This window comes from Denticeps clupeoides, chromosome 12, assembly GCF_900700375.1.
Source record: "Denticeps clupeoides chromosome 12, fDenClu1.1, whole genome shotgun sequence".
Classification (NCBI taxonomy): Eukaryota; Metazoa; Chordata; class Actinopteri; order Clupeiformes; family Denticipitidae; genus Denticeps; species Denticeps clupeoides.
The window spans coordinates 2,337,891-2,352,233 of NC_041718.1; the positions used below are offsets into that span (position 1 = coordinate 2,337,891).

Below are 14,343 nucleotides of genomic sequence, written 5' to 3' on the forward strand. Positions count from 1 at the left end.
CAACCTTTCTCACACACTTACTTTCCATAACTGATTATTCCTAATCAGGCTCCAGGGTGGGGCAGCAGCCAACTGCAGGGCACACACACCATTCACTCATACCTTCACACTGATGGACAATTTAGAGTCACCAGCTCACCTAGTGTACACGCCTTTGGACTGCGGGAGGAAACCAGAGAACCTGGGGAACAACACAGGGAGAACATGACTACTCTGCACACACAATACTGACCTTATTCTCCAAATGTTCCACCAGATGTTTCCTTTTAGTATTATTTACTCCCCCAGCCTTTTGTAATTGTCTCATTTTTGATATGTTTTGTTTGTTCTATTGTGAACTAAACATTGGATTATCCCTGCATTCGGTTTCTATCTACATTTAACACATCGTCCCAGTATTTTGGAATATGGATTGTATGACTCTAATTTAGACCCCCGGACAGAAGAAACAGTCTCTTGCACTGTGAAGAGTTCCACTGCAACTCTACTTCTCTTATGTGCACCTTTAACTGGGTGGCTAGGACCTCCAGGTGTGTGTGTGTAGGTGAGTGTGTTAGGAAGAGAGACAGAGAGAGATCCTATATTAGAGCAGTTTAACCTTTTTATGATGCAGTGATAAAACCAGGTGTTGTTCTTGTGTGTGGTGTAATAAGCCATTATACACTCTGTACAAATGACATAAAGATTATCCAGATTTATAGATAAATAATATATTTCTTTCATTTTTTTCTTTTCCCTGTTCCTGGTCATGCCATTTACCCAATACGTTTCCATAAACTCATGTATAAATAATGGACCGGTGATAGTGCGGAAAATCGTGTGGTTTTTATTGCCTTCAGAAAAATGTCCTCTTAAGAATTCCTTTGAGGCTGAACTACAATATTATGTCTGCATCTTTATTTTCGTTTCATCACTTCCATTCCTGTCACTCTGATGATAATATGTATCTATTAAAACTGTGAAAAAAGACTGGGACAACCTTTTGAAAGGCTTATTCATCTTCATAAGGGTTTCTGGGAAGCGTCTGCAGATTTTGAACTTCAGATTTTGAACTTTGCCATCCAGGTTGCATAATTCATAACAGAAGTATGTTATGACGTAATGTTGCAGGATCTTTTTTTGCTGTCAAGTAAGTTATTTTATACAAACCTACTCAAAGATCGTTAGTATCATTAGTAACATTAGTATCATACTTGTATGATTTTTTAAATCTCAAGCCTCAGTTGAGATTAATAAACATATTCAGAGCTCTCATTAAATATTCACAGCATGTGTATTTAAATCATTGAAATTTTGCAGTATGTGTGTGTGCGTGTGTGTGTGTATGTGTCATAAGCTGCCCATGTAGGGGAGTGATGGATGTTCTTTTGGAATTTTGTTACGTTCCTCTCAGCTTGATCCCTTAAAACTAATCTGCATGTCCAGGTCACTCGTAACCCACCGGAACTGTCACTCCAAAAATAGCATCATGTAGTATCCGGCTGAAAAGCCTCTTCAGGGTCTGCGCCGTAGCTCTCAGTGTGCAGGTGTGCCGGCTTGGCCCATAATGATAATTATAATGACTCTTTGGCTGAAAGGGCTATGGGTTTGGGGCTTGGGAGGCGTGCGGGCGATTAAGCTGTGAGTGCAAGGGCTTTAGTTATGCTGTTTTCCAGCTGTTTCAGGGGCGATTTTCCCTCTTACATAACCGGCCCCGTAATGGTCTTAAGTCTTTTTATAAATGTGCAACGGCACAGAGGTCACGCATGGAGATGAGAGGATGAGCTGCGTAGTGCAAACACCGCATGGCATGGTGGTCACCGCCCATCTGCTGCGAACGGCCCAGCAAATATCTGTGGCAGTGGTGCGGTAGCTGTGTGCAGGGCATTTTCAAGACACTTCACACTAAACCAGGCCTGGCACCAGCGCTTGCCCTTTTATGTGTCTCATGCTTCAAGAGATTGATGTATTTGTCTTACTAAAGCAGAATATGTGACCTCACCATGAGTCAAGTTGAGATCACTAGGTTTATTTGAATTATTTCTGCAGAAAATAAACTATATTGCTGCTGAGATTGCTACACAGTTGTTAGTTTAGACACTGTATATCAATTTGTCATACATGGAATATGAGTCTTAATTTTTTTTTTTGGTTTTTGGTTTTTGGCATTGCTTATAAGAGTGGCACACAAAGGCTGACCCAGCTGAAATGCAGCCAGATTCAACTCCAGGCGAGTCAATTCGAGGCAACTACTGAAATACTCTTCTCGTGGATCTCCTAGCAATGACATTTGATCCCCAAACACCTACCTGAACTGATGAAGGCTTATATATTCATCCAAACTGCTGCGTTCCTCATCAGAATGTTGCCTGGAATGATCCCTGTACCCTTGTCTGTAGCAGCTCCCAGATGGTGCCCCCCATCAGAGCAGCTAAACCCCACTTTATAGAAACTCACTTTATAGAAACTTTATTTAAACTCATTACTACTTGCTAGCAATTTTTGCCATAAACGTATCTGTTAAATGAACACCATAATTGTGATATTGTTTTTTTTTTTTTAAAATGAGGCTAACGATGAACTGCATTTGCATTACAAGAACAGAGAAGAGCCAACCATGTCAACCATCATCAAGACAACAAAACGGAGCTCTTACAGAGGACACAAACACATGTGTTTAGTCTTAAGAAGTCACAATTAGTCAGTTGCCTATAGTCCAGACTACAAGTCCTAGACAAAACAGCTTTTAGTCTAGGACTAGACTTAATTCATGAACCAGAAACTGACCCAATGTAAAGTAATTAAATGCAGCATGAGACCCAGCAGCATGTCTCAACTTAATTTAAAAAACAATATAAACCCTAACTTTTTAAGCAATGTTGTATTTTCAACATGTATTATACCCAAAAAGTCACGATTATTCAATGATTTTATTGTTGAACAACAATATTTATTTAAACTGAAGAAAACTAAATAACTATTTAGCTATTGTTTAGCTGTATATTGTCTTTTTATATACTGACATATCTTTTATGGGAGTTCCTCAGGGATCAGTCCAGGGATCCTCAAAGATGTTTGGTCCAGAACACTCTTGGAAGCAGAAGTGTTACAGCTGCAGGGTGTTCTTCCTACATCACTATTCCTCTGTAGGATCTGCAAGAACTCCTCAGGGGCCATGCCATCATGATTTGCTGCCTCAGGCCTAACCGGCCACGCAGTGGAGCATTGCCAGCGGCAACAGCACAGAAGTTTACACAGCTCTTCACGGATCTGCCGATTTAGAAGTCCATAGAAAAATGGGTTTATGGCAAAGGAGGAGTATGCCAGCCATGTGACCGGCCCAACAGCCTCGTCCACCATGCTGTGGGAGGAACCTAAAGACAGATGGAGGTGAAATGCAAAATATGGCATCCAGCAAAGCAGGAACTGGCCCACAATGACAGCCAACGTCACCGCTGCCTTTCCTCCACCCAAATGCCTCTTTCTGCGAGAGGCTCCACCATGTCTCCACCTGCTTCTGGCACAGGTCATTGTGGTGATGATTGTGATCTGGCTGTTGACTGAATCAGAGCGGAGTGGTCTTGTCACAGTGGTCCTTGTAGAGGACCAGCTAGGCAGCGGGCCATTTTGGTGCCGAGCCGCCACTCTGGCCACCTTGTAGACGTTCCCATAGACAGCCAGAATCACGGCAGCGGGCAGACAGAAGCAGATGCTGGTAAAGAGCAGAGTAAAGGCTGACCGATGCCTACTGTGACGCCAATGCAGAGGGCAGAGGGAGGCGCTGACGGAGCCCCGGCGGACATGTGGCGGCCACCCCAACATAGTGGCCAGGCCCAACAGGACAGAAACCAGCCACACCAGAAGCAGGGTGGTGGTCGCCATACGGGTGGTCATTTTAGCCTCGTAGCGCATGGGGTGTACAATGTAATAATAGCATTCTATGCTAATTGCAGTGATTGTAAATATGGAGGCAGGGACAAGGGCCCCATGCAGGAAGGCGTAGAGACGGCATTCCAGGGAGGAGAAGAGGACACTGGAGAACAACGGAGAGCTGCTCAACACACCCAGTGGCATGAGGAGTGTGGCACACAGCAGGTCCACGGCACACAGATGTCCCACAAATACCAGCCTGCGCAGGTGGGGTGCCCTCACCACCACCACCAACACGGCCGTGTTGGCCAGCAGTGCCACCGCATTTACCGTCACCATGCAGACCACGCCAGCTAGGTCCTTCAGTCGTGACTGAGGGGCAACAGCAGTGCCCAGGTGCATGCTAGGAATTAGCTGCAAAGAAGCATCATGGGTGAGTGAGATGTTTGGCATGGTGTGGTTGAGGTCAGGAGCCAATGTAGAAGAAGCAAAGTCCTCCATGGCTTATAAGAAACGCCCAAATCTTCCATAATCTGCCATTCTGTGTTGTTTACTTGAACAGACTTTCCTGTGACAAATATAGAGACAAAAAACAGAAAATTATATGTCCATATTTGCTTTAAACATTAATATCATCATTGTTAGATAACAACATTCTTAAATATTTCAACTGCATTGATTTAATAAAAGCAAAATATTTAGTGGCATTTTGTAGGAATGAAGTTTTCGTCTCTGAGGGATAAGGGACGTGCGTGAATGGACAGCTCGAAGATTCATTGTGGCATCATTCAAATCTAAAGTGACAGGGATTTCAATTTACAATGCAAATTTTGAGGAGATAAAACAAAAGCTCTTCATTACCTTTTTGTTATCAATCAAACCACAGAATGTGCACCGTGAATGGATTTGAATGGAAGACCAGTTCTGCACGCTTTCTTTTTTAGCAACTGCGAGCACTCGCGGAACGGAAGATCTGATCAATGGGAATAATTCATGGTGCAAACCTTTTGAAGAGGGGGCATAATGAGCTGTCTTGTGAGTGTGCAGCTGCACTGGGCCACATACCACATTGGCATTGCTTTACCTCTGTCACCTCCACATCCAGCAGGGTGGACTGATGCTGACAGACAACTTTTCTTAATTGTTCTGCTTGATATTTTCACAGAGATTTAAAGTAGTTACTGTCACATGAGTTACAAAAGTCTTTAACATGCCTGAATGTCAATTTTTGAAAGCACGAACAGTTTGGTTGTCTGAAGCACAATCTACAGGTCTGGGGAAAAGGTTTTTTATTAACAGGCAGAAACTTTTCACAGTTTGTGTATGAATGTAAAAGTGAAAGTGTTTATCATTGTGATACACAGCAGCACAGCACATGGTAACACACTGAAATGTGACCTCTGTATTTAACCATCACCCTTGGTGAGCAGTGGGCAGCCATGACAGGCGCCCGGGGAGCAGTGTGTGGGGACGGTGCTTTGCTCAGTGGCACCTCAGTGGCACCTTGGAGGATCGGGATTCGATCCGGCAAACTTCTGGATACTGGGTTCCTTAACAGCTAGGCCCCCACTGCCCCAACTAGTGTGTCATCAGTAAAAGGTAGTTAATTTAAAAAAAATTATTGAAATGCGCATTCTGCTAATTTTTTTTATTCTTGGTATTTTATGTATAAAATAATCCTAGTCATGTCCTAATTCCATGTTTGAGTTTCTATAGTGTTGCACTACATGTATTTCTTCACAGAGTTTCATTCACTTTTCACCAAGAAATAGAAATGACTGGACAGTCGGGCCACTGCACAAAGCTACACAGCCGTGTTCATTCCCTTCACGTTGCGCGTGTGGAAATGCTTGTGCTGTCACTGTTGAACGTAGCCTTGAGATCAGCTGTTGATTTTTTATGATTTGATTTCAGTGATAGTTTTTTTGACCACATTTCTTCTGCAAAGAAGCTTTTTTTCAGCTTTTAATAATGCATTGTACAGTTCTTAGTTTGAGTAGTTTCAGAAATCCCCTTAGGCGCTTCCTTTGATTGACTGCTGCATCTGACCATATTTGAAACATCTTTTCCATGAACACTGGATGCGTTTTCCAACATGGTGGTTTAAGAAATGAAATCAGTTCAGGTTAAAAAAACTTCTTACCAGCTGGAATATAATCATCTGTGCAGGAATTATCCTCTTACCTATCAGCTTTATTAAATTCAGAAGGTGAAATTTTTTTTGGACAGGCAATGTATTTGATAACAGGATTTTACAAGCATGAGTGTGTTTTTTTTTTTTTGTCTCCCCTTTTTCGTGTGTTACATAAGACCGCTTTCATTTTATTCACAGTCAGACCAAACCTCACAACATATTGCACTTTTTAGATCTATTACAAGATGATTGGTTAAAAAATTTAAATATTACATAATAATAGACAGATGAAATTCATTTGTTATGTCTTAGATTTAGATGTTGACCCATTTATTTTGATCTAAAAATGATAAATTCTGTCCATATTACAAGGAATAAATTACAATAGAAAATACATTTACATCTTGGGCTATACTAGACTAGACTTCTAAATGTTGAAAATGAATGTAAATGAATACTGAATAATAAAGAAAACTCAATACTTTTGTACAGGAGTTTCGGTCAAACTGTAGAAATAAGACAGCAGATCGCCATGTACAATCAGTTTTAAAACAAGATTTTATAAAACTATTTATGCATATATATACCCACAGACACACACACACACTCATCTTTTCTAGGCCCTGAGATCAGATTGGCAAGATCAGTGAGATAAGTGATTTAGCAGATATTATTAATCATCAGAATTATTCATATTTTCTAATCCATTTGGTTAGCAAATTCTGGATTTTGGGATCTAAACAATAGTGGCCACTTTTACGTATTGTGGAATTTTGTCCTACCTGAAGAGGGTGCGTCGGAGCAGATTCTGGGCAGAAGTGCTCCCTCTGTTTCAGGGCTCCTGACTTTGATCCCTTACTTGATGACCGTGAGTCGGGGAGATGCGAGCCGAAAGCACTCGGCCAGTGTCTGACTGAGACAGTGAGGCAGTGGCCAGTTCTGGCAGAGTACAGCTGGTGTGTAGAGGAGGATAATGTGATGCCCTCACAGCAGGCGGAGTCACAATCGGGTCCCTTTGCTGTGACGGTCCATCCTCCTCTCTGCAGCTCTTTCTTTTTTTTTTCTTTTACATATTTTGTTTATTCCTTGTGTAATTTCAGTACAGACAATAATATTTGATTGAATGTCAGGACTACTGATACTTCCATCTGCTCTCCAGTGAGAATGTAGGCTTCATTGACTTGGTATTATGCCACCTGGTGGCAAAATGTAAATCACCCACCGATACTATTGACAACCATTTGTATTTAAGTGAAGGGATTGTCACATGTGATACACAGCAGCACAGCACACGGTGCACACAGTGAAATTTATCCTCTGCATTTAACCCATCACCCTGAGTGAGCAGTGGGCAGCCATGACAGGCGCCCGGGGAGCAGTGTGTGGGGACGGTGCTTTGCTCAGTGGCACCTCAGTGGCACCATGGTGGATCGGGATTCGAACTGGCAACCTTCTGATTAACCACTGATTAACCACTTAACCACTAGGCCACCACTGCCCCACATTTAGCAGAAGGTAAATGTTCCAAATTAGGAAGGATTTACCCATTGTAATTGTTATTATATTTTTTTTAATATTAATATTTTTTGGTAACCGTTTGTGTGATTTCTAGGCGTCCTGGATGTAAAACATACAGCCAAATCAATTAGACTTCCGCGAACAGTTTAAAAAGCGATACGTATTATTCTCAACCAACCTCGCGCATTGAGTTTCCTGCTTTACGTCCAATAATGTCACTCCGCTTCCATAATAGGCGGGACTTCGTGGTCTTTGGGCGTGACTTGTGGAATCGGTCCAATGAGCGTCGGGCCTCGCGCTGCAGAGCGCCTGTTAGTTTGGTTGCGAGGAACACACGTGGAGCAGAGATGCGCGAGGCTGGGCGGTGAGGACGATCTGCTAACTCGTTAAGTAGACGCACTTCGCTCGTCATGTCCTTCTTTATAAAGAAAAAGGGAAGCGTGAAAGTTTCGCAAACAAAGGCCAGTTCACTGAGTGCAGCAGGAAAGGTGAGGATGAGTATAAGTTCAAATTAGCCAAATCGGAACTCTGTTTCAGCAAACATGAGCTCTTAACTAGCCATGTGACGCTCTTTTTCTGTTTGTGGGATAGAATGATGGCGACGGTGGCAAACGGCGCAAAAGCAGACAGGACAAGCGTCTTAATGAAGAAATTTCCAGCGACTCTGAGACCGAAAGGTAAGAGGAAAACCCCGCTGTGCGTTATAATCCCGTGGCCGCTATCCTTCCATTAAAAGTCGCTTTTTAAATTTCCTCCCAGTCCCGTCGTTAATAAGAAACGGAGAGAGGATGAAGAGGAGGAGATCGAGGAGACCGCACAAGAGAAGAAGCTTCGCTTGGCCAAGATCTACCTTGACCAGCTGAGGGAAGAAGGTAGAATCCATGCACGATGCAGTAAAACATCGATGACATTAAACTAACAAAACTAATAACATTTTTAATGTTCATTTGATCAGAAGAAAAGCGGGCAGAGGAGGAGTCTTTTGAGGCGGACCTGGTTGCTGGACGTCTTCAGGAGGATGTGGTAGGGATGTGATACAGTATCAGTATGTTGCCTGTGATGTTGATGATGTCACAACACTGATGAATCTGTGATGGTCAAGAACTAATGACTACACAAAAGTACAAGCTGAACGTTGATGTGTTGCTGCTGGGTGGCAGTTGTGGGGCAGTGGTGGCCTAGCGGTTGAGGAAGCGGCCCCGTAATCAGAAGGTTGCCGGTTCAAATCCCGATCCGCTGAGGTGCCACTGAGCAAAGCTCCGTCCCCACACACTGCTCCCCGGGCGCCTGTCATTGCTGCCCACTGCTCACCAAGGGTGATTGTTAAAAGCAGAGGACACATTTTGTAGCCACCTTAGGTAGATATAGCTGCTTAACACACTTGTGGAATTCTTTCTACATAAATTTCGGCCACTTGTAGGTTGCTTTTTTGATTTAGTTTCAGTCCAGTTTATCCAAACCAGCTAGATGGGGTTTACGTCTGGAGACTGCTGGTCACTAAATGATCGCAAGCTCGCTGTCTTGTTCTTTTTTTCGTAAGGTAGCATATCTTGAACTGATATGGGTCACCATCTTGCTGTGGGATGAACCCCCTGACCAGTTTGGTGCATACCAGACGGCACTGCAGAATGCTGTGGTGGCCGATTTGCTTCAGGTTTCCTATTACTCTGTACAGAGTCACTTTTGACTGTGAAGGAGACTGTAGAGGTGGCTTTCCGTGTGATAAAGTGGACTCGTAATCTGCTCAAATCCCAAACTGCAAAAATGGCACTGAGGTTCCCTTGATCATGGCATCGTCCCCACACACTACTCCCCTGTGTACTGTTCACCAAGGGTGAAGGTTAAATGCAGAGGTGCTGTGCATCACAATGACACAAAAAATACTTTACTGACCCCTTGAGTTGCTTTGAAACATCTTTGTAGCAAAGACCTACTTTGTGTGTTATTATGGTGTTATTAAGTGTTATTATGGTCACTCACACTAAGTTTTGCAGTTCAAAATTGTTCAAATAATGCTCAAGAGGGTTAGGATACCACAGCGTGTTCCAGCTCTGCTTCTAAGTAGTCTAGAAAGGTTGGGACACTAAGTAGGACAAAAGGTTCTAAGTTATTAACCAATTTCATAGCCTTTTTGTATAATTTTGAAATGTAAACACTGAGTTTCCCTATCTGTCTATATAATGTCGTGGTAAAATGCACGTATGCTGTAAAATCTCACAGCAACCCATTATTTTCTCCTTGAGTGCTTCTTTCTGGCATTTCTTCGACTCAGACTTTTGTTTAACTCGACTTTTAAAATTTTTTTACACCCACAGCTTGAACAGAAAGGAAAGCTTCAACGATTAATAGCCAAAGATGTAAGTACCCATACATCACGCTTTAACAGGCCGAACATCACATTGACCAGACGTGTAGAACACCAGTCATTTCCCGCACTGCTTTTTAGCTCCTGCCTCCGGAAGAATCCGAATTCAGGCTGTTAAGGGGACACAAACTTCCTGTCACCTGCCTGGTCATTTCGCCTGATGACAAGTACATCTTCTCAGCAGCTAAAGACTGTTGCATCATCAAATGTGAGGCAGACGGACAACTTTTTATAGGAGTAATCTACCTGACAAGCTTCACCAAACGACTTTGAATTTTTGTATATTTAGGGGACATGGAAACTGGACAGAAACTCCACAAAATCCCTGGTGTGAGAAAGGGAACAGAGCACCACCATGTCGGGCACACGGCTCATATCCTATGTATGGCTATATCATCAGATGGTAAATATTTGGTAAGAATTTTTTTTTTTTTACTTGACATGAGGCTGTGATCTAGTAACACAGTGTACATACATGCTTATGCTGCTTGTGGATTATTTTGCAGGCTACTGGGGACAAGAATAAACTGATTATGATTTGGGAGGCGGCAACACTTCAACATCTTTACAAGTTTACAGGGCACAGAGATGCAGTGTCGGTGGGTAATTTTTTCTTATTCTTCTCCATAATTTATACTGCCTGCATGTTCTCATATAGACCAATAGCTAGATTATAACATGAATAATTGAGTCTGGTTTTCATTAAGATGTGTACGTATTAGGGCTGTTGAAATTAATCGTATAATCGATGCATCAGACATGGCCGATATTGCCGTGATTGATCATAATGATATTGCTTGGTGTGACTAAATAGATAAAATACTGAAAAACTGACATGTCAGTTCAATTCTTTACCTTCTGTCACTGCAGCGAAATTAGACATTTTGAAAAGTTACATCGAGACCTTAATTCTTGTATTTGAAAACATCATAACCATTTACAAAATGTATGGGCCGCATCGTGATGCATCAATATCAAGGCACTGATAAACGTAATCGAATCGTAAGGTTCTCACGTCAAGTACATATATTAGTTTATACATCACACCTCTAGTACATATATGATCCAATGAAGCTAGATATTTTTTGGCATTTGTCAACATGCATACATCTCCTTACCTCCTCCTCAGGGCCTGGCATTCAGGAGAGGAACCCATGATCTGTACAGCTGCTCTCACGACCGCTCGATCAAAGTGTGGAACGTTGCTGAAAATGCTTACGTGGAAACTTTGTGAGTATTCAGCCTGCATGAGTTCTGTTAGTATCAGTGCCTCATGATATTTGGTCCATGGGAATGTTCCTAATGAGCGTAGCAGGTTGTAGGCATTGTGGGTTGGAATGAAAACTTTGTTGGGTTGCAAGTCGCTCTGGTTAAGGACTTCTGATAAATGCTGTAAATGTAAAGTACCTGTGTGAGCTGCCTTTGGACTTAGGTTGTTGCTCTTGTCCTGTAGGTTCGGGCACCAGGATGCCATCACAGGGCTGGACTGCCTGAGTCGAGAACGCTGTGTGACCGCTGGCGGTAGGGACAGGACGGTGCGGGTGTGGAAGATTGCTGAGGAGTCCCAGCTTGTGTTTCATGGCCATGAGTGAGTTCTGCTCTGGCTTGTTGTCAGATGAATTTATTATTCCAGTCTGTTTTATTCTAGAATTTTTCATTTGTTTTGTGAAGGGGCTCAATAGATTGTATTCAGCTCATCAACGAGGAGCACATGGTTGCTGGAGGAGATGATGGGTAAGGCTGTAACAATTTCTTTTCTTTTATTGGCCATCAAATAATTTTTCTCTTTCCATATATATTTTTTTCTCCTAATTTGTGAAACCTTGGTCATTTGAGTTCTGAACCCTTTTTTTTTCAGCTCTGTGTCCCTATGGACTGTTAACAAGAAGAAGCCTCTTGTCACTGTAAAGCAGGCCCATGGTTCCCATGGTGACGTGGGTCTGGAGCAGCCATATTGGGTGTCCTCGGTGGCGGCCCTGCACAACTCTGACACAGTGGCCTCAGGTGCCTCAGGCATGATTACAAGATATTTCTATGAGATCACACTGTAGGAGCTACACCGCAAATAGTCATCTTGTAAACATCCAAATGTATATAGTTTATTTTTCCATTGTTTCTTAACCTTAGTGACACATTTGTTCATGGAGACACAAACTACCTATTACATGTAGCATCAGGGTAACAGTTCTGCATTATCTATACAGGTTCCCATAATTCCAGACTGCAGCTTTGGAGGTGTGGCCAGGGCTTCCGGAGTCTGGAGCCCCTCTTCACCATCCCTATGGTAGGTCTGAAGTGGGTACTGGCAGGGCAGAACTCAACGCACTCTCATATGGACTATCATCATTCTCAGCAGTGGTGCTTGTGTTGCCGTTGTAAATCGCTTGACTTTGTGTCCCGTTTATTTTAGCCCGGCTTTGTAAACTGCTTGAAGTTTTCAAGTTCAGGAAAGTTTTTGGTAGCAGGAGTTGGCCAGGAGCACAGGTATGTACGCAGTTAGGAATGATGTGAGGAGCATTCATAGTCTCTTATGTGTAAGAGTAAATATTTGTTACATCCATCCAAAGATAGCTTTGTGATTTCTCATGCATGTGGTGTTTAGAATATAATTTTATAAAAATAAAATTGTTGTTTTGGCAGTTCATCTGCTATATTTGAATAATTTGGAACCAATCCCTTTTATTTACATACATGTAAAGTTAACCAGAGACAGTTGTTGCCTAGTGGTTAAGGAAGCGGCCCCATAACCAGCAGGGTGATGGTTAAATGCATAGGACACATTTTGTTGTGTCACCGTCTGCTATGCTGCAGTATTTCACAATGACAATCACTTCACATTTATTTATTTATTTATTTTTTTAATTACAAAGCTACACTTTCAGGAATTTGTCACTAGGGGGAGCTGTTCACTTACGTTAAACTGCGACTTACGTTAATGTGCTTGTGGTGCTTCTGCAGACTGGGACGATGGTGGAGGATAAAGGAAGCTAAGAATGGACTCTGCATTATTCCCCTGAAGAGGCAAGAACCTGAGCTGGAAGAACGCTGAGGATTCATGAGCAAAATTATAGATACATGTTTATTGTTTTAGTGCAGATGCTGTTTTGGAATGTTTTTTCATTTTTAATTTGACTGACACCAAATACATGTGAGCTTTTGAAAAAAGAAAAATTATGTGGAAAACACTTGGTGTTTGCATTATTTTAAAAGAAAAGATTTCTTTGTTCACTTTATTTAGTAATTGGATGCTCGTTTTCTTTGCCGTGCTTTAAGTTTTTGGATAGGGCTTGCCACAAATCTCAGAAGTTGCAAAATTACAGACTTTCACTGTACAGACTACACCCCTCTCATTTTTGTAAACATTATATCTTGCCTTGGGACCACGCCGATGATATGACCCTTCGATGTAGTTATGTAGATGGGACTGCACATTTACACTGTTATACATGCTGTACGCTGACTACACTATGTATTTAATTAGTGTCATATCTTCAGTGTTGTCTCAAGGAATGATATAATATATTAACCAAAATGTGAATGGTGGACTGTATGTGTACACTTCTGTAGAGGAGAAAACTACTTTTAGGTTTTGACGTTTCAAAACATATATTTTATTCCGGGGCTTGTATTATTCTATTATCAAGTCTTCTGCAGAACCATCTGGTGGTTCTCAGTAGGTTATGGTCGGGATTCCATGGCGTAAGTGATGTCTCATGCTGACTTCACTAATTCTGCCCATGCCGTTGTTTCTGTTTTATGTGGTAACACTTCATGGTCCACCAAGATTGTTCTTGCACTTCATGACTGCCCTCAACTATCTTGCTACATCCTTGCAGCAGTCTCCTAACTTGTCCTATTTGCTTGATGCATAACCTTAATTTGATCCATGACCCCAACAGCGACCTCTTTCTGTAATCATGTTTTGCGTGTGGTTGGAAATGGGGAATTATTTTCTTTATAAAGAAAATAATTATGTACCAAATGAACCGAAGTAGGTTTTAGCTGGTAATGTGGCAATCAATTGCAACCTCTTGCCTTTTTGATCATATACAGTACAGGCAAAAAGTTTGGACACACCTTCTCATTCAATGTGTTTTCTTTGTTTTCATTTACGTTGGTAGATTCTCACTGAAGGCTATGAAACTATGAATGAACACATGTGGAGTTATATACTTAACAAAAAAAGGTGAAATAACTGAAAACAGGTTTTATATTCTAGTTTCTTTGCTCTGATTACTGCTTTGCACACTCTTGGCATTCTCTCGATGAGCTTCAAGAGGTCGTCACCTGAAATGCTTTTCCAACAGTCTTGAAGGAGTTCAACACCAGAGGTGTTTAGCACTTGTTGGGGTCCAGCTCACCCCAAACCATCTGGATTGGGTTCAGGTCCGGTGACTGTGGGGGGCAGGTCTCCACTTTTTGTTAAGAACATAACTCCACATGTGTTCATTCATAGTTTTGATGCCTTCAGTGAGAA

General features: G+C 42.0%; 2 protein-coding genes across 2 annotated transcripts; one reads left to right on the forward strand and one right to left on the reverse strand.

The window, feature by feature from the left end:
* Positions 1 to 2,818: 2,818 nt before the first annotated feature.
* Positions 2,819 to 6,921, reverse strand: LOC114801058 (probable G-protein coupled receptor). Its single transcript, XM_028999008.1, has 2 exons — positions 6,766 to 6,921; positions 2,819 to 4,417 (listed from the first exon to the last, which is right to left on the reverse strand). Exon 2 carries the CDS (start codon positions 4,348 to 4,350, stop codon positions 3,010 to 3,012), a length of 1,341 nt encoding a protein of 446 aa, XP_028854841.1. The 5' UTR covers positions 4,351 to 4,417; positions 6,766 to 6,921; the 3' UTR covers positions 2,819 to 3,009.
* Positions 6,922 to 7,822: 901 nt separating this feature from the next.
* rrp9 (ribosomal RNA processing 9, U3 small nucleolar RNA binding protein) lies at positions 7,823 to 13,049 on the forward strand. Its single transcript, XM_028998797.1, has 15 exons — positions 7,823 to 7,989; positions 8,093 to 8,178; positions 8,261 to 8,373; positions 8,457 to 8,524; positions 9,817 to 9,858; positions 9,948 to 10,074; positions 10,156 to 10,280; positions 10,373 to 10,465; positions 10,996 to 11,096; positions 11,320 to 11,454; positions 11,538 to 11,600; positions 11,725 to 11,870; positions 12,071 to 12,150; positions 12,277 to 12,350; positions 12,825 to 13,049. Exons 1-15 carry the CDS (start codon positions 7,912 to 7,914, stop codon positions 12,913 to 12,915), a joined length of 1,422 nt encoding a protein of 473 aa, XP_028854630.1. The 5' UTR covers positions 7,823 to 7,911; the 3' UTR covers positions 12,916 to 13,049.
* The last annotated feature ends 1,294 nt before the right edge of the window (positions 13,050 to 14,343 follow it).